At 45.4% G+C, this 26,549-nt stretch overlaps 2 protein-coding genes across 3 annotated transcripts in view; both read left to right on the forward strand.

Annotated features, from left to right (window-relative positions):
• The window catches only part of asl (argininosuccinate lyase), a 38,869-nt gene extending 36,743 nt beyond the window's left edge, over positions 1–2,126 (forward strand). For both annotated transcript variants that reach the window (XM_078422711.1, XM_078422712.1), the window contains one exon: positions 1,645–2,126. In XM_078422711.1, coding sequence (XP_078278837.1) covers positions 1,645–1,792 — 148 coding nt within the window. In that variant the 3' untranslated portion in view covers positions 1,793–2,126. The remainder of the gene's footprint in view (positions 1–1,644) is intronic.
• The window catches only part of LOC144606219 (argininosuccinate lyase-like), a 368,098-nt gene that overhangs the window by 83,171 nt on the left and 258,378 nt on the right, over positions 1–26,549 (forward strand). The window lies entirely within an intron of this gene.

The raw sequence follows: 26,549 nt of genomic DNA on the forward strand, positions 1-26,549 counted from the left end.
TTTTGTACTCATGAAGGTTTGAATTATTTTAGCTTATTGAGTGACAATAGACAATAGACAATAGGTGCAGGAGTAGGCCATTCAGCCCTTCGAGCCAGCACCGCCATTCAATGCGATCATGGCTGATCACTCTCAATCAGTACCCCGTTCCTGCCTTCTCCCCATACTCCCTCACTCCGCTATCCTTAAGAGCTCTATCCAGCTCTCTCTTGAAAGCATCCAACGAACTGGCCTCCACTGCCTTCTGAGGCAGAGAATTCCACACCTTCACCATCCTCTGACTGAAAAAGTTCTTCCTCATCTCCGTTCTAAATGGCCTACCCCTTATTCTTAAACTGTGGCCCCTTGTTCTGGACTCCCCCAACATTGGGAACATGTTTCCTGCCTCTAATGTGTCCAATCCCCTAATTATCTTATATGTTTCAATAAGATCCCCCCTCATCCTTCTAAATTCCAGTGTATACAAGCCCAATCGCTCCAGCCTTTCAACATACGACAGTCCCGCCATTCCGGGAATTAACCTAGTGTGGCCATATCTTCTGTGACTTTTAATTTAAAATTGAGGGAGAGTACTGGGAAATTATTTTAAAATAATGTCATCAATTATGTAGTGTAAGAAAATAACTGCAGATGCTGGTACAAATCGAAGGTATTTATTCACAAAATGCTGGAGTAACTCAGCAGGTCAGGCAGCATCTCGGGAGAGAAGGAATGGGCGACGTTTCGGGTCGAGACCCTTCTTCAGACTGATGTCAGGGGGGCGGGACAAAGGAAGGATATAGGTGGAATCATCAATTATGTATGTACGATAGGCAAGTATATGTGAGTGCTTGCTTTAGCAGGGCCACAGTTTAAGAATAAGGGGTAGGCCATTTAGAACAGAGATGAGGAAAAACATTTTTAGTCAGAGAGTTGTGAATCTGTGGAATTCTCTGCCTCAGAAGGCAGTGGAGGCCAATTCTCTGAATACATTCAAGAGAGAGCTAGATTGAGCTCTTAAGGATAGCGGAGTCAGGGGGTATGGGGAGAAGGCAGGAACGGGGTACTGATTGAGAATGATCAGCCATGATCACATTGAATGGCGGTGCTGGCTCGAAGGGCCGAATGGCCTACTCCTGCACCTATTGTCTATTGTCTATTGTAAACGGTCACTATTTCAATACATCTTCTGGGATTTAAAGTGTGGGAAGAAACTGTAGATGTTGTTTTACACCAACGATAGACGTTGCTTTCCACCAACGGATGATGTTTTGGGTCGAGATCCTTCTTCAGACTGGGGAATAGGTGACGTTTCGGTTGGAGACCCTTCCTCAGATTGCTTGGGTTGCCCAAAGCCAGACTCCAGATGATAAACCAGTAGGACAGTCACAGGTAGAGCTAGATTGTGGATTAAGATCGGTGCAAGCAAACAGTGCAGGCCCAGCAGGCAACTTTTACATTGCAGGCCCAGGGCAGAAAGGTGTTCTCGATATCCTTGAGATCGCGGCAAATTTGAAAGCTGAATGCGCGGTAAAGAAGCAGAGGGTCGGCATGGAGACTGAAGCAGGGGCGGAGTGAGTGGAGGGCTGCATGGTCATGGCTGAGCTGGAATGAAACGTACGTTGAGTCGAATGACTTTTTTTTTTTTTCTCTCTTCGCCAAAAGCCCGCTGTTTGAGAGCGACGTGGCAAAGGTGTGGAACTATACCAACAGCGTGGAGCAGTACACAGCAGCCGGAGGCACTGCTCGCAGCAGCGTGCTGACCCAGATCGAGCAGCTGAGAGCCTGGCTGAGCGGGAGACAGAGCAGTTAAGACCTTCGCCCTCATCAATACTATCACAGGTTCTATGAACACCCATGCGATTTACCCTCGGGTGTCTACGAGCGTTGTTTGATCGTTGGGTTTGCCTACTAATGGGAAACGGTATCGTTCTGCTTAATATCAACGGGTTTTTAATTGAGCCCTGTAATCTTTCAGGCACTTTGTTGCGGTGACCGGGTGAAACGATGATAGTTGTCATGAGGTTAAGCTCGAAGAGATATTTGAATTGTATTCGGCTGCTGTGTTGAAAGGCTGACCGACTGAACTGTACCCAGGTGTCATTCACAACTGGTCGGTAACGCTTACCTGAAATAAATCTTGATGAAATAAATGTTGGGTTGAGTCTTTTGATGTCCAATTTTCATGAACTTAGAGATTCTGTGGAGAAGGCGATGGCTTCCACATTAAAGACTTTCGAAGAAAAGGCCAGAGGCCGTAGCCTCAGATTAAAAGGACGTTCCTTTAGGAAGGAGAAGAGGAGGCATTTTTTTTAGTCAGAGGGTGGTTAATCTGTGGAACTCATTGCCACAGAGGGCTGTGGAGGCCAAGTCGATGGATATTTTTAAGGCAGAGATGGACAGATTCTTGATTAGAACGGATGTCAAGGGTTATGGGGAAGAAGGAAGGAAAATGGGATTAGGAGGCAGAGATCAGCCATGATTGAATGGCGGAGTGGACTCGATGGGCCGAATGGCCTAATTCTACTCCTACAACTTGTGAACTTGGACCGTTAACACCTGCTAATTTCCTCCCTTAACCTCGCTGGTCAGAATATCCATCCAGAAATGACACCCGACAAGAGGTGTTTAAAAGGGCCAGTGACTGACTGCTGACAGGTTTGTTCTCAGTTTATTGTCCAGTGTTTGTTGTTATTCCAAATTAAGTATTGTTTTTGTATTTTTATCCCAACTACTGTGGCACGGTGGCGCAGCGGTGGCGGATGCAGCCTTACAACGATTACAGCGCCAGAGACCCCAGTTCGATCCCGACTATGGGCGCCGTCTGTACGGAGTTTGTACGTTCTCCCCGTGACCTGTGTGTGTTTTCTCCGGGATCTTCGGTTTCCTCCCGCACTCCAAAGACGTACAGGTTTGTCGGTTAATTGGCTTTGGTAAAATTGGAAATTGTCCCTGGTGTGTCGGGTAGTGTTAGTGTGCGGGGATCGCTGGTCAGCGTGGACTCGGTGGGCTGAAGGGCCTGTTTCCGTACTATATCACCAAACTAAACTAAATCTGTGTATTTAGACAATAGACAATAGGTGCAGGAGGAGGCTATTCGGCCCTTCGAGCCAGCACCGTGCTTGCTAGGAACCAGCAGGTGAAGAAAGCACATTGCCTTGCTGAGTTTACAGGCTAGCATATGTTGCGGGAGATATTGATTCCTGGCATATCACTTCATCAATCACAATCACAATCGTACTTTATTAGCCAAGTATGTTTTGCAACATGCGGGGAATGTCATTTGCCATACAGACATAACAATAAAAAGCAACAGGACACACGAAAATACATTTCGCGTAACATCGTCCAATGTTTGGTAACATCGCTGCTGGACAACGACTCCCACCCCATTCAGGACACTGTCACTGCACTGAGTAGCTCCTTCAGTGACAGACTCCTTCACCCCAAGTGCGTGAAGGAGAGATATAGGAGGTCCTTCCTTCCCGCTGCTGTGAGACTGCACAACCAGCACTGCTCCCAGCAGACGAGTCAACAATAACAGCTAAGAACACACGGAAAACTGATGACAATTTACGTATCTTTTATTTATAATGAATGATCTCTCGTATCCACTTTGCTGCTGTAACACTGAAAATTTCCCCGGTGTGGGACGAATAAAGGAATATTATTATTATTATTATTATTTTAACATGAACATCCACCACAGTGACTCCTCCACATTCCTCACTGTGATGGAAGGCGAAAAAAAGTTCAATCTCTCCCTTCTTTGTCCTCCAGCGGTCAGGGACCTCGAACCTTCCGTTGACGGGACGATCTGGACTCCCGTAGCCGGCGGTGGGCCTTCCTCGTCGGGGCGATCAAGCTCCTGCATCGGTGGGGAGGGGGGGATTTCAGCTCCCCCGTGCCGGGCGATCTATCCCGGGTCGGGGCTTGTCGAGCGTCGTGCGCCTTGAAGCTCACGACCGGTCTCAACCCGAGACTGCGAGCTCCTTGAAGTTAAAGTCCCCACCGAATGTCAACTCTGTCCTTCCTCTCTCGGAAGAGACCAGGGTTTCACTTCCTCAACATCCGACTGATGGCACAATGTGTGGAAAGGAACAGCAGATGCTGGTCTACACAGGCATGCTGATCTGTGTGTCTGTGGCCATGAGCTGGCTTGGGCGTGCAGTGGAGGTTTGTTGAGTCACTGTGACAAACGAACTATCCAGGGGACAAGTTGATGATGCATGCTGACTCTGTGTGAATATGCAGCTCGTACCTACGGAGGTCACGCCTCTGCGTGAAATGTAGCTGGGCCGATTCATTATGAAGCAAGGCTCCTGTTACTTGCTCCAGTCTGCAGGATCAAAGTCCTTTGCCAGAAGCAGCTCAAGAGCAAACAGCAGCAGAGCAGTTGCACAAGGACAGAGATCGGCGAGGGCAAGCTCGAATGTTAGTTTAGTTTAGTTTAGAGATACAACGCGGAAACAGGCCCTTCGGCCCGTCGAGTCCTCGCTGACCAGCGATCACCCCCCCCGTACACCCGCATTTATCCTACGCACACTCGGGACAATTTACAATTTTACCGAAGCCGACTAGCCTACAAACCTGCACGTCTTTGGAATGTGGGATGAAACTGGAGATCCCAAAGAAAACCCATGTGTTAGTGGGGGGGATCGTACAAACTCCACACAGACAGCACCCGCAGTCGGGATCGAACCCGTAACTCTGCCGCTGTAAGGCAGCGACTCTACCGCTACGCCACATTTAGTTCAGTTACAGCACGGGTACAGCTTTGGCGCATGAGTCTACGACAACCATCGATTGCCCGTTCTTGCCATCTCCATGTCATTCCCATCTTCATCGGCCATGATTGTATGGCGGACTAGACTTGATGGGCCGAATGGCGTAATTCTGCGCCGGTAACTAATGAAAAGAGGGAAAAATGACTCATTTTTCAAATCAGTACCCATGAAATGAATGCCAAATCCCTGTGTCAAGGGCCAGCAAAACCTCGCTGCCACCATCTGGAGAAAGTCAGAACAACAGGCATTATAACTCAGCAGTTGCCCATTAATTAACAGTGAATTTGGCTGTAATGTGAAACCCGTATATTAAAAAGCAAGGCCTGTACACTGTAGGAACTTTCCTGTCAGGTTCTGTTGAAAGATTACTATTGTACACATAGACAGTTCTCCAGAGCCACAGTCTAGAAGAAACCTCAGCAAAAAGAAGTATTCCCTACCACAGATACTCAATAGAAATATAAGAAGATAACTGCAGATGCTGGTACAAATCGAAGGTTTTTATTCACAAAATGCTGGAGTAACTCAGCAGGTCAGGCAGCATCTCGGGAGAGAAGGAATGGGTGACGTTTCGGGTCGAGACCCTTCTTCAGACTCAGTAGAAATTTCTACTCAATAGAAATTATTTATCAGGTGTTCATTGGAACAGCTGATGGTAAATCTTAGGTTGGGCAAAGGAAAAGCAAAATGGAAAGCTTGTTACAGTCATGGAGCTGGACATTATTTCATTGGGACTCACTTTTCAATACATATTGCACATGAAAGCAATTTAATTTAGGGCGGCACGGTGGCGCAGCAGTAGAGTTGCTGCCTTACAGCGAATGCAGCGCCGGAGACTCAGGTTCGATCCTGACTACGGGCGCCGTCTGTACGGAGTTTGTACGTTCTACCCGTGACATGCGTGGGTCTTCGGTTTCCTCCCACACTCCAAAGACGTACAGGTATGTAGGTTAATTGGCTGGGTAAAATGTTAAAAATAAATAAAATTGTCCCTAGTGTGTGTAGGATAGTGTTAATATGCGGGGATCGCTGGGTGGCGCGGACCCGGTGGGCCGAAGGGCCTGTTTCCGCGCTGCATCTCTAAATCTAAAAAAAAATCTAAAAAAAAAAACTCAGTTTAGATACCCTCGATTTGTACCAGCATCTGCAGTTATTTTCCTACATTTACAAGATGAAATATTTGGGCTGTTAGAAATAGACGAGCACAGCTGTACACTATTCTTAGCACGCCAATAGACAATAGACAATAGGTGCAGGAGTAGGCCATTCAGCCCTTCGAGCCAGCACCGCCATTCAATGCGATCATGACTGATCACTCTCAATCAGTACCCCGTTCCTGCCTTCTCCCCATACCCCCTCACTCCGCTATCCTTCAGAGCTCTATCCAGCTCTCTCTTGAAAGCATCCAACGAACTGGCCTCCACTGCCTTCTGAGGCAGAGAATTCCACACCTTCACCACTCTCTGACTGAAAAAGTTCTTCCTCATCTCCGTTCTAAATGGCCTACCCCTTATTCTTAAACTGTGGCCCCTTGTTCTGGACTCCCCCAACATTGGGAACATGTTTCCTGCCTCTAATGTGTCCAATCCCCTAATTATCTTATATGTTTCAATAAGATCCCCCCTCATCCTTCTAAATTCCAGTGTATACAAGCCTAATTGCTCCAGCCTTTCAACATACGACAGTCCCGCCATTCCGGGAATTAACCTAGTGAACCTACGCTGCACGCCCTCAATAGCAAGAATATCCTTCCTCAAATTTGGAGACCAAAACTGCACACAGTACTCCAGGTGCGGTCTCACCAGGGCCCGGTACAACTGTAGAAGGACCTCTTTGCTCCTATACTCAACTCCTCTTGTTATGAAGGCCAACATTCCATTGGCTTTCTTCACTGCCTGCTGTACCTGCATGCTTCCTTTCAGTGACTGATGCACTAGGACACCCAGATCTCGTTGAACATCCCCTTTTCCTAACTTGACACCATTCAGATAATAATCTGCCTTTCTATTCTTACTTCCAAAGTGAATAACCTCACACTTATCTACATTAAACTGCATCTGCCATGTATCCGGCCACTCACACAACCTGTCCAAGTCACCCTGCAGCCTTATTGCATCTTCCACACAATTCACACTACCCCCCAGCTTAGTATCATCTGCAAATTTGCTAATGGTACTTTTAATCCCTTCATCTAAGTCATTAATGTATATCGTAAATAGCTGGGGTCCCAGCACCGAACCTTGCGGTACCCCACTGGTCACTGCCTGCCATTCCGAAAGGGACCCATTTATCCCCACTCTTTGCTTTCTGTCTGTCAACCAATTTTCTATCCATGTCAGTACCCTACCCCCAATACCATGTGCTCTAATTTTGCCCACTAATCTCCTATGTGGGACCTTGTCGAAGGCTTTCTGAAAGTCGAGGTACACCACATCCACTGACTCTCCCCTGTCAATTTTCCTAGTTACATCCTCAAAAAATTCTCTGATATTTCCCAGTGCTGTGGCGCGGTGGCACAGCGGTAGAGTTGCTGCCTCGCAGCGCCAGAGACCCGGGTTCGACCCTGACTACGGGTGCTATCTGTACGGTCTTTGTACGATCTCCCCGTGGCCTGCACGGGTTTTCTCCGTGAGCTCTAAACGAAACACTCCCAGCTTTGCCACTTTGCTGTCCTGCACCGTGACTTTTCAAAGTACATGCGTACTCTTACTTATTATGAATTAAAACTTATTGAATCATTGAGTTTGATTCTAAGCGTTTCAAGTCATTTCCATCCCCATAAATGATTACCCCCATTACTGATAGACACACTATTTGCTGTGTTACCATTAAGAATACAATGACTGTGTAAATTGAGGGTCGTAATGCAAGTCCAGGAAGGTTCATTGAACATTTTATTTCTCAACTTCATAAATTACGTGCTTTAATTGCATGCATTCAAGGATAGTCGATCACCTTCTCAAATGCAAGGAAGATCTTTCTTGCTGAATTTTCAGGGAACTTGTAATCATACACATAGGCAATTATTTTTAATTTCTGATTGTTAAAGAGCAGCTGTTATACTTATTATATCATATTTAACATTGCAAACTACTTGCACATTCAAAACATTGGTTCATAATATTACAATTACAATGAATGTTTTCATAAGTTCATAAGTGATAGGAGCAGAATTGGGCCATTCGGCCCATCAAGTCTACTCCACCATTTAATCATGGCTGATCTGTCTTTCCCTCCTAGCCCCATTCTCCCGCCTTCTCCCCATAACCCCTGACACCAGTACCAATCAAGAATCTATCAATCTGTGCCTTAAATATATCTATTGACTTGGCCTCCACAACCTTCTATGGCAAGAAATTCCATCGATTCACCACCTTGGCCCTGGATTTGGGTCAATGGATATATATAAGGCAGAGATAGATAGATTCTTGATTGGTACGGCTGTCAGAGGTTATGGGGAGAAGGCAGGAGAATGGGGTTCAGAGGGAAAGATAGATCAGCCATGTTTGAATGGCGGAGTAGACTTGATGGGCCGAATGGCCTAATTCTTCTCCTATCACTTATGATCTTATAATTGTATACATAAAATCTTCCATGCAATCCAGCAGCATCACTTAATATAATTTTTTTTTAAATTCTCGTTCAAGTAATTTCCACCTTTGATGTCCTTTAGTGGTAAACAAATCAGCTTGTATTAGAGTACTCTTAAAACAAAAGTCTACATTTTCAAAATTCGCATTTTTAGTCGTCCCCAATTTGAAATCAACAACAACTTGTATTTATATTAGCACCGTTAACCCAATGAAACAAATTGCCAATGGTGCTGGCACAGGGATGTTATCAAGCAAACATTATTACTGAAGCAGCTTAGAATATGGCACATAAGATTCATTGATGTACACGATAACATAATGTGGTCGGTCACACAGAAGTCACTAGAATTGTTTTTACCACATTATACCTTACGTTCGATAATCATGTGTCAGTTCAGTTTCAGCTTCAGTTTAGTTTATTGTCACGTGTACCGAGGTACAGTGAAAAGCTTTTGCTGCGAGCTAACCAGCCAGCGGAAAGACAATACATGATTACAATCGAGCCGTTCACAGTGCACAGATACATGTTAAGGAGATAACGCTTAGTGCAAGGTAAAGTCTGATCAAAGATAGTCCGAGGGATCACAAAATGTTGGAGTAACTGCGGGTCAGGCAGCATCTCAGGAGAGAAGGAATGGGTGACATTTCGGGTCGAGAACCCTTCTTCAGACTGAGTCAGTTACAGGAGGCTTTGGAGAGGAGGGTGCAGAGGTTTACCAGAATGATGCCTGGATCAGGGGGTATTATCCGCAGGGCAAAATTGAACGAGCCTGGATTGCCGGAGGTTGTGGGGAGACCTGCTAGAGGCATGTAAAACTATGAGAGGCAGGGCTATGTTACAGTCAGAACCTCTTTCCCAGGATTGAAAGGTCAAATGCTAGAAGCTAGAACTTTAACGCGGAGGGCCAAAGTTTAAAGGAGACGTGCGGGCAATAGGGTGGTGAGTGCCTGGAATGTACTGCAGGAGTGGTGGTAGTAGACACCATTACTGGACGTAAGCACATAGACAAGCAGGGAAATGGAGGGATAAAAACATAGACAAGTCAGTGCACTGCCATTCAATATGATCATGGCTCTAAAATCAGTTCCTGCTTTCTCCCCATATCCCTTGATTCCTTTAGCCCTCAGAGCTAAATCTAATTCTCTCTTGAATACATCCAGTGAATTGGCCTCCACTGCCTTCTGTGGCAGAGAATTCCACAGGTTCACAGCTCTCTGGGTGAAAACGTTTTCCCTGGATTGTATGTTTATGGATTATATGCAGGCAGATGCGATTTGGTCTTGGCATGATGTTTGGCACAGTCCTTGTGGGCAGAAGGGCCTGTTCTTGTGCTGCTCCGTTCTATGTTCGACCACAGCAAGGCACATAGTCACACAATTTTGAAAGACTATATATTTGGAACTTGAGTCAAACCTAAACCTCTTTTAATCCTTGCTCCCTGACAACATCTTTTCATTCTGTTCAACATGAGACTTTCCAACTACGTTCAACTAACATTTAACCGACAAATGAGATTACATTCTAGCTGAACATTGACTTTCTTGCGTTTGGCTGTGAGAGTATTCTCAGCCGAAACAACAAAACGTCCGGGCTGAATCACACTTTGCTCAATTAAATTGCCAATAAGGGGGGGTGGGGGGGGGGGTAGAGGATAGAGACTTGATATACTTTAATAAAGAGGTACAACAGCAGTCATACTAAGGGTTTATGTTTCTGTCTGAAAATCATTTTCATTATATTTCTATAACTTTAGGAATAACAACTAATACAAAAGTGATATAAAACAATAAGCAGATTTAGAAGGGGAGCCGTGTGTCCAGGTGAGTTTCTGTGCATCACTGAAGCGGGTGCGTGCGTACCACCGTGATGTACAGGCTTTGCCTCTGTGACGAAGGACGCTGGCTGACTCTCTACGACTGCAAAGCTTTGGTTCTGATTCGACGTGTTGATCACTTGGGCGGTGTGTATTCCAGTTCTTAGCTTGATCCACTCCCCGTAGGCACTTGTGCTTGTGTACACTCCCGGTTTAAAGCGTTGCGCACAGCCTTCTCCCCAGCTGACTATTCCGACCACGTAGAAACTTTCCTCACCTTTCGGCTGGCACGACAGCGGTCCACCGCTGTCACCCTAGGGAAACACAAACACACTGGGATCTGTAGGGGCCTGGTATTTACAAACTAGCTCGAGAGACACCGTGCCGTCAAGTTCCAAAGCAGCGCACTCTGACATTTCTTTATTTCTGGTTTGTATCTTGAGTTCGTTTTTGCTCACAAAGTAGCAACAAATAAGAAGTGAGCTGAAACGTAATGTGATTCTCAGATAACAAAACCAATCGATAACCCCAGCAAAACCAATAAATATGTTTTCTACCGTTCTTACATTTTAACGCCTCATAGGACTTGTTCTTTTGTTGGGCAGTGCAGATTTTGTTGCTAAGTTGATTAGCACCAGAACAGACCCTTGTGTTGGGGCTGGTAGTATATTGGTTAATGTTCTGGAATCAATAATCTGTAATGACTTGGAAGACATGAGTTGAAATTGGTAGCTTCTATTGATCTTAGGTCTTGTGGTGACTACTTTGACTTGGGCAAATGGACCAATTTACCACCTCACCACTGACAGAGAGAAGCTTAATAACTATCAATGTATTCCTTCATCATCGATGCCCTACTGTACTTTAGTTTAGTTTAGATGCTGCTCTACAATGTCTCTCGGCTTCATACCTTTCTTTATTCATGCTGATTAGCACTGGCCCTCACTCCCCTCTACCAAATGAGTTGTTTACCAGCCATGATGTTCACATGGACATCTTTGCCAACACGGCCCCTCTGGAATATCCCACCACTAGTGCGGTTCAACAGAGGTTTAGTTCAGTTCTTAGTTTAGAGATACAGCACGGAAACAGGCTCTTCGGCTCACCGAGTCCACGCCGACCAGCGATCACCGCACATTAACATTATGCCACGCACACTAGGGACAATTTGCTATTATACCAAGACATTTAATCTACAAACCCGTATGTCTTTGGAGTGTGAGAGGAAACCGGCGATCCCGTAGAAAACCCACGCAGGTCACGGGGAGAATGCACACACTCTGCACAGACAGCACCTGTGGTCAGGGTTGAACCTGGGTCTTCTAGTGCTGTATGGCAGGAACTCTACCTCTGTGCCCCTAATGTAATGTTGGGTTATCATCTGCAGCACCACAGGCAGCACTCCTGAGATGCTGCCTGACCTGCTGAGTTACTCCAGCATTTTGTGAATAAATACTTTCGATGTGTACCAACATCTGCAGTTATTTTCTTACACTGTTCTACTCATATACTCTGGGTAGTTCTGTTATCATGCAACAGTGGTGTTCCTAAGAAACTCTGTTTTGTTCTTGTTCTCCAACTTGACAACATCTTTCCTGTAACATGGTGCCCAGAACTGAACACAATACTCTAAATGCGGCCTCACCAATGTTTTATATAACTGCAACGTGACCTCCTGACTTCTATACTCAATACTCTGACTGATGAAGGCCTTGGAGTTAGGATGTTCTGGGTTCAATTCCCACCCCAGAGATATGAGCACAAAACATCTAGGCTGGTACTTGGGTGTGATCGTGAGGGAATGCTCACAATTTTTGGTCCCCTATTTAAAGAGGGTGTTAGATCAAAACCATATCTGCTCCTCTAGAGATGCAAAAAATCTCATGGAAGCACCTTGAAGAAGATTTCTTCCTTATGTTTTGGTCAATATTCAGCTGTCACTAGGCAATAGGGCGCACGGTGGCGCAGCGGTAGAGTTGGCTACCTGACAGCGCCAGAGGCCCGGGTTCGACCCTGACCACGGCTGCTGTCTGTACGGAGTTTGTACGTTCTCCCTGTGACCTGCGGAGGGTTTTCTCCGGGTGCTGCAGTTTCCTCCCACACTCCAAAGACGTACAGGTTTGGAGGTTAATTGGCTTGGTGTCATTGTAAATTGTCCCTAGTGTGTGTAGGGCAGTGTTCGTGTGCAGGGGGATCGCTGGTCGGCGCGGACTCAGTGGGTCGAAGTGCCTGTTTCCGCGCTGTATCTCTAAACTAAACTAAACAAAACCAAAATATGAAGAAAGACTGGATAGACTCGGCTTGTACTCGCTGGAATTTAGAAGATTGAGGGGGGGTCTTATAGAAACTTGCAAAATTCTTAAGGGGTTGGACAGGCTAGATGCAGGGAGATTGTTCCCGATGTTGGGGAAGTCCAGAACAAGGGGTCACAGTTTAAGGATAAGGGGGAAGTCTTTTAGGACCGAGATGAGAAAACATTTCTTCACACAGAGAGTGGTGAGTCTGTGGAATTCTCTGCCACAGAAGGTAGTTGAGGCCAGTTCATTGGCTATATTTAAGAGGGAGTTAGATGTGGCCCTTATGGTTAAAGGGATCAGGGGTTATGGAGAGAAGGCAGGTACAGGTTACTGAGCTGGATGATCAGCCATGATCATATTGAATGGCGGTGCAGGCTCGAAGGGCTGAATAGCCTACTCCTGCACCTATTTTCTATGTTTCTATGTTTCTAAAATGGATGATCTGAATCCACTATCACATCCCTTACCACTCTGCTCCAAACCATGTCAGAATACTTCTTCCACCCTAAATCCATCCCAACGTTTTTTTACCAAATGAAATGTCAATAAATTACCCCTGAACCGTATTTGGGAACAAGGGTATGCTTGTGTAATTGATTACATGGGTCTACGAACTTTTACATTTGCTCAAAGTTAAAATCATTTACAATGCACCATCCACATTTAATATATCTGCCGAAATGTACTGTATGTAATGGTGTACCTGGAGACAGAGGGCCCAGTGTATACTGTGACATATAAACTTGTCTTTGGCATTCAATGTTCAAACATGCTTTCTGAATGTACAGTGCTATACAGGCGGAGTACAGGCACTGGAAATAACTTAAGTAATTACTGATGTGCTGTTTAGTATTGGCCTACACTTAAAACAGCCCACTGTGAATATGACCTAAACATCATGCACTACATGTACAAGCTGTTCTATTCGTGCATGTCATTTACGCACAGCTCAGCTCATGAACTACTTCATATCATATCATATCATATATATACAGCGCGGAAACAGGCCTTTTCGGCCCACCAAGTCCGCGCCGCCCAGCGATCCCCGCACACTAACACTATCCTACACCCACTAGGGACAATTTTTTACATTTACCCAGTCAATTAACCTACATACCTGTACGTCTTTGGAGTGTGGGAGGAAACCGAAGATATCGGAGAAAACCCACGCAGGTCACGGGGAAGACGTACAAACTCCTTACAGTGCAGCACCCGTAGTCAGGATCGAACCTGAGTCTCCGGCGCTGCATTCGCTGTAAAGCAGCAACTCTACCGCTGCGCTACCGTGCCGCCCTACTTGTGCCCACTGTTCTACTCACAAAATGCTGGAGTAACTCAGCAGGTCAGGCAGCATCTCAGGCGAGAAGGAATGGGTGACGTTTCGGGTCACCCATTCCTTCTCTCCTGAGATGCTGCCTAACCCCTGCTGAGTTACTCCAGCATTTTGTGAATAAATACCTTCAATTTGTACCTGCATCTGCAGTTATTTTCTTACACTGTTCTACTCATATACTCTGGGTAGTTCTGTTATAATGCAATATAACAGTCAGAGAGTTGTGAATCTGTGGAATTCTCTGCCTCGGAGGGCAGTGGAGGCCAATTCTCTGAATACATTCAAGAGAGAGCTAGATAGAGCTCTTAAGGATAGCGGAGTCAGGGGGTATGGGGAGAAGGCAGGAACGGGGTACTGGTTGAGAATGATCAGCCATGATCACATTGAATGGCGGTGCTAGCTCGAAGGGCCGAATGGCCTTCTCCTGCACCTATTTTCTATTGTCTATTGTCTATAATAGTGTTGTTCCTAAGAAACTCTGTTTTGTTCTTGTTCTCCAACTTGACAACATCTTTCCTGTAACATGGTGCCCAGAACGGAACACAATACTCTAAGTGCGGCCTCACCAATGTCTTACATAACTGCAACGTGACCTCCCGACTTCGATACTCAATACTCTGACTGATGAAGGCCAATGTGCCGAAAGCCTTTTTCACCACGCTATCTACCTGCGACACCACCTTCAAGGAACTAATGTACCTGCACTCCTAGATCCATCCGCTCTACAACCACCCCCCTCAGAATCCTACCATTCACTGGGTAGGTCGTGCCTGTGTTAGACTTTCCAAGATGCAACACCTCACATTTCTCTGTATTAAATGCCATCAGCCATTCCTCAGCCCACTTGGCCACCGGTTCAAGATCCTGATGCAATTTTTGACAACTGTCTTCGCTACCTGCAACACCACCCACCTTTGTATCATCTGCAAACTTGCTAATCTTGCCATGAAGGTTCTCATCCAAATCATTGATAGAGAGTATGTTCTCATCCAAATCATTGATGTAGATATATTCTACTCATAATGCAAAGCAGTTTGCAGGTGACAAGTGCTTAATATATTTGGTCTCTCTGCATTTATTCATTCCCCTTTGTTGCTAATGTGAGAAGGAAGCTAATTAAAAAATACATCAATTGGTGAATGTAGTTCGAGGCACATGGTAAAGAGGTATTGCATACTTATCAAATAAGGATGATCTTACCTGACAGGCATCGATACCTCCGCCCGCAAAACCAGCACAGATCATTTTATCATCTACATTATGGCCATACCAGTCGCTACGTTGACAAGTTTCTGAAGGAATCAATTGAACTGCGCCCTCCTGAAGAACTCGTGAGGGCTTGCCTAAAAATAAACAAAGAGGGATTTCATAAGTTCAGAAGTCCATATGATAGGAGCAGAATTAGGCCATTCGGCCCATCAAGTCCACTCTGCCATTCAATCATGGCTGATCTATCTCTACCTCCTAACCCCATTCTCCTGCCTTAAGCCCTGACACCCGCTCTAATCAAGAATCTATCTACTTCTGCCTTAAAAAATATCCACTGACTTGGCCTCCACAGCCTTCTGTGGCAATTAATTCCACAGATTCACCACCCTCTGACTAAAGAAATTCTTCCTCATTTCCTTCCTAATTGAATTCGACTGAATGGCATAACTTCACACAAACAATCGAAAATAAGACGTAACGTCTTCCTACGACACATGAAGAGTTAACAATATTTCCACGATCACTTGTGTGGAGACTGGAGGAACTGCAGATGCCGGAATCTTGAGGGAAAAATACAAAGTGCCGGAGTAACTCAACGGGTCAGGCAGCATCTCTGGAGAGGACGGATAGGCAACTTTTCGGATCGAGACCCTTCTTCAGATTGATTGTGGTAGAGAGGAGAAGGCTGGAAGAAAGAAGGGCAGGATAAAGCTGGTGACAGGTTAGGTAACTTGTGAGGGTTTTCTCTGGGTGCTTTAGTGATTGGAGCACTGGTTGGCAGGTGAATTGGCCATTGCAAATTAACCCTGGCACGGGTGGGATGGGAATATAATAATAATAATAATAATGCATTACATTTATATAGCGCTTTTCAAACACTCAAAGACGCTTTACAGGGATTTCTAGAACATAGAGAAGTGAATAAATAGATAAATAAGTAAACGAACAGAGAAAGGAGACAGAAGGTGAGGTGACCTTCAGTGGTTGAAGGCAGTACTGAACAGGTGAGACTTCAGTGATGTTTTGAATGTGGTGAGTGAGGAGGAGTCTCTGACGGTTTGGGGTAGTGAGTTCCATAGGGTGGGAGCAGCGATGGAGAAAGCCCTGTCCCCCCAGGATCTGAGTTTGGTCTGGATGGGGGGGGACAGGAGATTGGCAGCAGCAGAGCAGAGGGTGCAGGTGGGAGTGTGCCTGTGGAGGAGGTCAGTCAGGTAGGATGGGGCCAGGTTATGGAGGGCTTTGTAGGTCATGAGGAGGATTTTGTACTGGATTCTCTGGGGGATGGGGAGCCAGTGGAGATTGTAAAGGACGGGGGTGATATGGTCACGGATCGGGGAGTGGGTGAGTAGACGGGCAGCGGAGTTTTGAATGTATTGAAGTTTACTGATGATTTTTGAGGGTGAGCCATATGTAGATATGTAGATGTAGATATTAAAGATAATATGTAGATATTAAAGTCACAGGGGAAACTGGTGAAGCTCAAAAGGTTCAGTATCTTCCTTCTATGGTGTGTGGCAACCTGGAATTGATATTTCTATTATCAAAAATAAGGCTTTAAATAAAACAGGAAATCCAACATTCTTATTGTCCTTTACAACCTTTGGCAAACTTTGCACAACTTCTTCAGTCTTTGGAGCTGCCTGCTCTCGTGAAATATTCCCCAGTGGTGTAAACTGTAGTAGCTGAAGGCAGGCAATCAGAGTGCCTGTGATGTGTGTTCGCTTCTGAGCAGGGACAAGGGAGTGCATCTATCAAGCTAGCCCAAGTATATTTTCTTTCCAAAGTAGAATATTTTGGAAAACCAAAGGGCGTTACGGTGACACAAAGGCAGAGTTACTGCTTTGCAGCGCCAGAGACCCGAGTTCCGGGTTCGATCCTGACGACGGGTGCTGTCAGTATGGATTTTGTACATTCTCCCCATGACCTGCGTGGGTTTTCTCCAAGATCTTCGGTTTCCTCGCAAATTCCAAAGACGTACAGGTTTGTAGGTTAATTAGAATGTAAATTGCCCCATGTATGTGCAGGATAGTGTTAATGTGTGGGGATCGCTGTTCAGTACAGACTCGGTGGGCCGAAGGGCCTGTTCCCATGCTGTATCTCCAAAACTAAAACTAAAAACTAAAACCTTTGGTCAACTAGAAATGCACAATCTTCAATTTTTCTTTGTATCTTTGGACGTGTGGTCTAGAAGGAAGTACATTGCAAAATTGCTCCAATATTCAATAAGATCAGGACCAGTCTTGTATCTCAACCACCTTCCAAAACCCATCGATTCCCTTGGTTTCCAAATCTATCATTTTCCTCCCTACTTCAATCAAAAGTTGTATGGAGAAAGGTGGTGCTTGCTCATCCAAAGAACAGGGTATCTGAGATGTATTCGTGTCATAAGTGATAGGAGCAGAATTAGGCCGTTCGGCCCATCAAGTCTACTCTGCCATTCAATCATGGCTGATCTATCTCTCCCTCCTAACCCCATTGTCCTGCCTTCTCCCCATAACCTCTGACACCCGTATTAATCAAGAATCTGTCTATCTCTGCCTTAAACATATCTACTGACTTTGCCTCCACAGCCTTCTGTGGCAGAGAATTCCACAGATTCACCATCCTCTGACTAAAGAAATTCCTCCTCATCTTCCTAAAACAATGTCCTTTAATTCTGAGGCTATGACCTCTCGTCCTAGACTCTCCCACTAGTGCAAACATCCTCTCCACATGTACTCCATCCAAGTCTTATGTCTTATGTGATATCTTGCAGTGACTGTTTTACCTTTATCCTTTGTACTGTGGATGTCTTGATTATATTCATGTATGGTCTTTTCGTTGACGGTATAGCACACAAACTAAAGCTTTTCACTGTGTATTTGGTGCACGTGATGACAATAATTAAACTAAACTAAACTAAAATTTACTTTCCCCTCATTGAGCTCCTGAATCCTAATAAAAAATGTTTCTTGCGTGTAAATGCAATGCAGTACATCAAATCTGCGAAGAATAACTCTTCTGGGATTCCAAATGTTCAACAAACATTTTCAATAATAATCTATTTCATAGTTTGTCTCTGCCTATTCTGGCATCATGATTTACCACGAATACAATGGGCACTCTAAAACCCATTAGCAAGATGAACTTAAGATAGACACAAAATGCTGGAGTACCTCAGCGGGACAGGCAGCATCTCTGGAGAGACCCGAAACGTCACCCATTCCTTCTCTCCAGAGATGCTGCCTGCCCCGCTGAGTTACTCCAGCATTTTGTGTCTTATCTTCCGTTCTAAACCAGCATCTGCAATTCCTTCCTACACAGCAAGATGAAGTTTCTCCACTCTGTTACCATTCTTAGAATCAAACTGGCTTAAGTTACTCAAAGGTAACGGAATAGATGGAGAATTCCTTAAATTCGTGTTTTTTGCAAGAAGGAAATTTGCAAAAGGTTGCATAAAACAGGTTGGGCCTTGAAAATCGGTGGATGGAAACACCTTAATGTTGGGAATTATTCTGAGAGGCTCTTTCAAAGGCAGATTTTGCTCACAGCATGCAATGTGTATCATTCATTCACCCAACATCAGGCTAGGTTGCAGACACTAACGGGAAGGCAGTTACGTTTTGACAATTAGTGACTGCTTCGCCTTGAGTTGTTAAACTTCATATATCATTTACAGGGATATCTAACTCAGCGGGACAGGCAGCATCTCTGGAGAGAAGGGTCCCGACCTGAAACGTCACCCATTCCTTCTCTCCAGAGATGCTGTCTGTCCCGCTGGGTTACTCCAGCTTTTTGTGTCTATCTTCGGTTTAAACCAGCATCTGCAGTTCCTCTTACCCAGGGTTGGTGTGGGAAAGCTCTTCAGCGGGTAGTCCATAGAGCTCAGAGGACCATCGGAACACAGCTACCAGCCTTGGAGGGCATCTACAACACACGATGCCTCAGAAAAGCCACCAGCATCCACAAAGACTCTTCACACCCCTGCAACAGTCTGTTCGAACTTCTACCATTGGGCAGACGATACAAGGCCTTCTACGCCCGCACCTCCAGACTCAGGAACAGCTTCATCCCCAGGGCCATAGCTGCTATGAACCGGTCATGCTGAGCCGGATGGTCACATCGCACAGTGAACCGGCACAGACCTACTTGCACTTTATTCTGTTTTAAAACTGTTCCAATTTGTTTCATTGGGTTGTTTAAATTAATACTGACCAGCTAATTAATTTATTGCATCATATGGGAGGCGCATTCCCAATCTCGTTGTACCCCTGTACAACGACAATAAAGATATATTGTATTGTATTGTATTGTCTCGATTACATACATGTCAATACCTTTCTTTTCCCTCATCCAATTTTTAACCGTAAGTATCTGACATTTGGACGGGTGTATGGATAGGAAAGGTTTAGAGGGATATGGGTGAAATGTGGGCAGGTGGGGCATCATGGTCAGCATGGACGAGTTGGGCTGAAGGGCCTGTAACCATGCCGTGTGACTCTACGACTGTGTAGGCGAAGATTATTTAAAGAAAATCCGGGACAGGTAGAATGCTGAAACTGGGGAATGTCCTACAACAGCTGGACTCATCTTCACTCTTCTACCTCTCTGGAAGCAAAGTTAGAAATGCTCCCCCCCCCCCCCCCCTCCTCCTCCCCCCCAAAAAAAACAATTGTCGCTCACAATGACTGTGGCAAAGTTGGACGTTTAGTTAACAGTGTCTCTGGCATTGTTGTCTCTGTCATGCCACATGGTGCAAAAAAACAGTTCCTAGAAACTGGATTTCACCCCCTACGGTGCTTTGAATATGTGCTGTGTGTGTCAATAGACAATAGACAATAGGTGCAGGAGGAGGCCATTCGGCCCTTCGAGCCAGCACCGCCATTCAATGTGATCATGGCTGATCATTCTCAATCAGTACCCCGTTCCTGCCTTCTCCCCTGACTCCGCTATCCTTAAGAGCTCTATCTAGCTCTCTCTCTTGAATGCATTCAGAGAATTGGCCTCCACTGCCTTCTGAGGCAGAGAATTCCACAGATTCACAACTCTCTGACTGAAAAAGTTTTTCCTCATCTCAGTTCTAAATGGCCTACCCCTTATTCTTAAACTGTGGCCACTTGTTCTGGACTCCCCCAACATTGGGGACATGTTTCCTGCCTCTAACGTGTCCAACCCCTTAATAATCTTATACGTTTCGATAAGATCTCCTCTCATCCTTCTAAATTCCAGTGTATACAAGCCTAGTCGCTCCAGTCTTTCAACATACGACAGTCCTGCCATTCCGGGAATTAACCTAATGTCGCTAATGTCTAAATGGATCCCCAGTAAAGAAAGCCATGAAATTGGCCAAAAAGCACACCTAAACACAGATCCACGGTGTTTCACCACGCACTGAACTGAACCTATCCAACGCTGCTAGCAGAGAATACCAGACAACACTTTCAACTTTTTCTTCCAATTTTACTTCATCATTTGAATTTAAATTCTCAGCTACTTTGCGTGGGAAATCAGTATCTTCAGATCAGCGATCCAGACAAACAATCCCAATCCTGCTATTCTCTTGACCCTCTCTCGTTTTTCATTTAGATGCTACCTGTGAGTAACAATGTCTGAAAGAAGGGTCTCGACCCGAAACGTCGCCCATTCCTTCTCTCCTGAGATGCTGCCTGACCCACTGAGTTACTCCAGCATTTTGTGTCTACCTTCGATTTGAACCAGCATCTGCAGTTATTTTCCCACACGTCTATTGTCTGAAATGGCATCAGCTTTCCTATAAATGGCATTCACACTTCCAGACAACGTCAGCCCTAGTCCATCTCCAGTTGAAAACTTGATCTGTGCTCCGTTATCTCAAATTCATTCTGCCACATTTCTGGCTGGCCTCCCTTCTTGGTTTCTATGAACTTTAAGAATTACAAACCTGTTGCTCATGCACCTAAACCTTCAAAATGCTTGCTAACATTCACCGGCTCCTGGTTAAGGAACACCTTGAAATAAAAGTGTTCTGTTCTCAATTCATTTCCCCAACCCTCTCTACTTTCAATATGTGGATGTGCACCTTCATGGTGGTCTCCAATAATGTCACCCTAGGGAACAGCTGCAGAAATAGTTACCATGAAAATAAGAGAAAGAAAATGACAGAAAGGGTGAAGGCGGAACTTAATCACTGATACAGTTTCCAGTATCCTGAGCTTTGGAAACTAATACTGGTTGATGCTGTGTGCAAGACGTTGATGTCACAGTGACTTCCTTTAATAAACCTCCCATTGCTGAACCCTGTACAACATACACCGATCAGCCAAAACATTATGACCACTGACAGGCGAAGTGAATAACATTGATTATCTTGTTACAATGGCACCTGTCAAGGGGTGGGATATATTAGGCAGCAAGTGAACAGTCAGTTCTTGAAGTTGATGTGTTGGACGCAGGAGAAATGGGCAGGAGTAAAGACCTGAGCAACTTTGACAAGGACCAAATTGTTATGGCCAGACGACTGGGTCAGAGCATCTTTGAAACGGCAAGGCTTGTGGGGTGCTCCCGGTCAGCAGTGGTGAGTACCTACCGACAGTGGTCCGAGGAGGGACAAACCGCAAACCGACGACAGGGTGTTGGGCGCCCAAGGCTCATCGATGAGCGAGGGCAACGAAGGCTATCCCGTCTGGTCCGAACCGACAGAAGGTCTACTGTGGCACAAGTCACAGAAAATTTTAATGGTGGTCACGGGAGGAATGTGTCACAATACACAGTGCATCGCACCCTGCTGCGTATGGGGCTGCACAAGGAGGACCAGCAGCATATTAGGCAGGTGGGCATAATGTTTTGGCTCCTCAGGTGATAATGTTTTGGCTGATCGGTGTATGTCGAAACAAGAAACGGCACATGCTGGCTTACGAGAAGGAACACAAAGTGCTGGAGTAACTCAGCGGGTCAGGCAGCATCCCCGGAGAACATGGGTAGGTGACATTTCAGGTCGGCAGCTTTCTTCTGAGCTGAAGCATCACCTATCCACATTCTCCAGGGATGCCGCCTGACCCAGTCGAGTGTCCCGTGCAAAATATTTTGGACAATGCTCAGCAAATGCTCAGCCACTTGTTACACTTTTTGTTGGTAAAGAAGGAGGTGTGAGGTGCGTGACTTAAATCAACAGACAATAGACGATAGGTGCAGGAGGAGGCCATTCGGACCTTCGAGCCAGCACCGCCATTCAATGTGATCATGGCTGATCATTCTCAATCAGTACCCCGTTCCTGCCTTCTCCCCATATCCCGACTCCGCTATCTTTAAGAGCTCTATCTAGCCCTCTCTTGAAAGCATCCCAGAGAATCGGCCTCCACTGCCTTCTGAGGCAGAGAATTCCACAGATTCACAACTCTCTGGGTGAAAACGTTTTTCCTCATCTCTGTTCTAAATGGCCTACCCCTTATTCTTAAACTGTGGCCCCTGGTTCTGGAATCAGGGCGTAATCATTAGGTGTGTTGTTGGCACCAGGAAAACAACAAGGTTAATTGTGGACGGACGAGCTTGGGCTACGTTCCAGGTGAGCTCGATTTGACGAGTGTGATTAGAACCAAGGTACGATCACTTTTGTACACAACGTGCACGTGAACGAACATACAGGCACCAATGAGTCCAATTTCAACTCTCGGGAGATTTCATATCATATCATATCATATATATACAGCCGGAAACAGGCCTTTTCGGCCCACCAAGTCCGTGCCGCCCAGCGATCCCCGTACATTAACACTATCCTACGCCCACTAGGGACAATTTTTACATTTACCCAGCCAATTAACCTACATACCTGTACGTCTTTGGAGTGTGGGAGGAAACCGAAGACCTCGGAGAAAACCCACGCAGGTCACGGGGAGAACATACAAACTCCTTACAGTGCAGCACCCGTAGTCAGGATCGAACCTGAGTCTCCGGCGCTGCATTCGCTGTAAAGCAGCAACTCTACCGCTGCGCTACCTTGCCCTGAGACTATGCCGAAATGGAGTGCCGGCAAAGCAAATCATGAAATTGGTCAAAAACGCATAAACGCAGAACCAAAGATAGCTGGGGTAACTCAGCGGGACAGGCAGCATCTCTGGAGAGAAAGAATGGGTGATGTTTCGGTTCAACTTCTTCAGAACACTGAACCAAGGCGTTTCACCATGGGGCAGTGCACTGGAGAGAGGGTGGTGCTCAACCTGTCCAGAGCTGAAAGCAAAGATTTCCAGACAACACATGTTCGGGAAACAATGTCTAAGTGGATCTCCAGCCACAATAGGCAATGATTAAAGGCAGGGAAAGGACGTTGCATAATGTGCCCTTCGTTCTCTCCCGAATTCCTTGGCATCATACCATGGGCACCAATGAGTCATGTATTTCATGCACATCATCAATGAACCAAGAGGGCTGCTAGTTTATTTACAAGGGGGTGCATTAGAATCAAGCCCAGTCCATCCTTGCCAGTCACCCATTATCTCCAGTAAATAGAAATTTAACGCTGGAAGTTAGAAATAAAAATGCAAGGTGCTGATCATGGGTTTATCATCTGAAACATTAACGGCCTCTCTTCCTGTAGTTGCTGCCTGACCTGCTGAGTGTTTCCGGTATTTACTGACTTTCTGTGCATCTTCATTATGGGTCACCGATCATCAAATGTGGGATCATTTATCTTCTTCCAAGCCACGATGAGTAACAGTATGGATATTTTTTAAGGCAGAAATGTACAGATTCTTGATTAGTATGAGTGTCAGGGGTTATGGGGGGAAGGCAGGAGAATGGGGTTATGAGGGAGAGACAGATCAGCCACGACTGAAGGGTGGAGTAGACTTTGACTTTAGATTAGTTTAGAGATACAGCACGGAACCAGGCCCTTCGGCCCATCGAGTCCGTGCCAACCAACGATCCCCGCACATTAACACTATCCTACACACACGCTAGGGACAATTTACATTTATATCACACCAGTTAACCTACAAACCTGCATATCTTTGGCGTGTGGAAGCAAACCGGAAATTCCCGGAGAAAACCCACGCAGGTCACGGGAAGAACGTAGAAACTCCGTACAGAATCGGACCGGGGTCTCTGGTGTTGTAAGGCAGCAACTCTACCGCCGCGCCACCGCGCTGCCCTCGATAGGCCGAACAGCATTAATTCTGCTGCTACAATTTATGAATTTATGCACTGACACGTACTCTGCTCCTGTCACCACGATGAAGATTTACTAATTCAATATAAATCAAGATTGAGGGACAGACTTTCCAAGACCTTAGTGGTGAATTCACACAATTTCTGCATTACCTAAAGAACCACCTGAGGAACGCAGTCACACTTTCCTCTCTCTCTATCCAACGAAATTCATAAGTCACCAGACCAAGAAGATCGCTAACACAGTGTCTCACTTTCTTGTGCCTTTAATGATTGAACTATTCAACATTTGGAGATTTTTTCTCAGGATGTTCTCAGAAGACTTTAAACAAACAATGGATCAATAAATGACACACTTTGGATTATTTCTTTTATATTTGGGAAGTAGTCAATAATATTTTCCCTCGTATTAAGTCAACGATATATTTCCTCAATCCTTTAACAAGAAATGCCTGTTAATCTAGAAACGGATGCATAAAATTCCACAGCTCATAACTTTGTACAAATACTGCACAACACGCTGAATATCTGGTCAAAGCCACAGGTTATTATCAATGCAGTCAATACATGTTCAATTGATCTCAAAAATACTTTGCCAACTACATTTTTACATTTTTTTCAAAATGCTTAAACTTTAAGACATCTTAATGTTCACGTGAATGGGACAGGTGTCATGATCATGTTGTCAACAACAAAAAGAATTATAAATCACACCCTTAAACAAGGTAGTGTGAACACACTTATATTACATTGATGACCATGCTTGATTTTGCCAAATATGAGTTAACAATTGGAAAATACTATTGGAAATGATGATCTGCAGATGGTTTAGTCTCAACTAGAAAGTTAGTTTCACATTGACTAGCACGGCCATTCCGAAGAGAAGACACACGGTCTAGAATAACTCAGCGGGTCAGACGGCATTTCTGGAGAACATGGATAGGTGTCATGGATGGTTTTGGGTCGGGACCCTTCTTCAGACTGGCTTTGAGGGGTGGGGGAACAAAGCTGGAAGAGAGGAGAGACAAGACAAAAGCCTGGCAGGTAATAGGTTCACATACACGTGAGGGAGGGAGGGAGGTTGATAGGCAGATGGTGGACAAAGGCCAGAGATAAAAAGACAGAAGGTATGAGACAAACATATAAGGTTATTAAGGGGTTAGACACGTTAGAGGCAGGAAACATGTTCCCAATGTTGGGGGAGTCCAGAACCAGGGGCCACAGTTTAAGAATAAGGGGTAGGCCATTTAGAACGGAGATGAGGAAAACACTTTTTCAGTCAGAGAGTTGTAAATCTGTGGAATTCACTGCCTCAGAAGGCAGTGGAGGCCAATTCTCTGAATGCATTCCAGAGAGAGCTGGATAGAGCTCTTAAGGATAGCGGAGTCAGGGTGTATGGGGAGAAGGCAGGAACGGGGTACTGATTGAGAATGATCAGCCATGATCACATTGAATGGTGGTGCTGGCTCGAAGGGCCGAATGCCCTACCCCTGCACCTATTGTCTATTGACTAATGTCTATAAAAGGATTGAAGTGTTGTGAATTGTGAAGCTAGAGGAAGGACTGTAAGTGGAAGGGATGGGGAAGGGAGAAATAGGTGGGAGCCTAGGAAGGGGGAGGGGGGGGGGATTAGGGGGGGGGGGATTAGGGGGGAAGGTTAAGAGACATGTTTTCAAGATAAGCTAATCTGAAATTAAAAGCCTGACCAAAAATCAAATTGGCGCAAGGCCCTGCAAAAACAGTGACTTGTAAGACACTTCGCTACAAATATTACATAAAAATACTACCATATTCTTCCATAAGTCCCCATCCTGTAACATGACAATTGGTCCACTTGCTATTTTGAAATTTGCCATGCTTTGGTAAACAGGCAGGCCTGATGTAGTCTCCAAATATGATCGGCTCGTCCACTTTGAGCACCGCCACATCGTTTTTGCCGCTCAGGTAATTCTCGTGTGCTATTACTTTCTCTAATTTCCGTGTAACCGTCCATCTGTCGGGCTTATCTATTTCCCGCAGTCCGATCACAGCTTTCCAAACATCCTTGTCACTGCGATGGCACAAAAGAAAACAAATGTCAATAACAGAACTGGAAATCGCTTCCAGAACTGACTCCAGGTCTACTGACTGCACAAAGTACCAGGAAAGTCAAAGGGCTGAATAATGGGGCTCCGTTGTAACTTAAGTCAAGAGAGGATAGGCTCACAATTAAGTCAAATACACAATAATGGGGCTCTAATCAAGTTTAGTTTAGAGTTCCAGCGTGGAAACAGACCCTTCGGCCCACCGACACCGTGCCGACTAGTGATCCCCGCACAGTGTATTATTATTAGAATGTGGCCATATCTATTAATAATGGATATGGCCACAATTAATGTTTGCATTCATAGAAATTGCGGTCAAGCTGCTGCCTCACAGCG

The sequence above is a fragment of the Rhinoraja longicauda genome, chromosome 26 (assembly GCF_053455715.1).
Source record: "Rhinoraja longicauda isolate Sanriku21f chromosome 26, sRhiLon1.1, whole genome shotgun sequence".
NCBI lineage: Eukaryota > Metazoa > Chordata > Chondrichthyes > Rajiformes > Arhynchobatidae > Rhinoraja > Rhinoraja longicauda.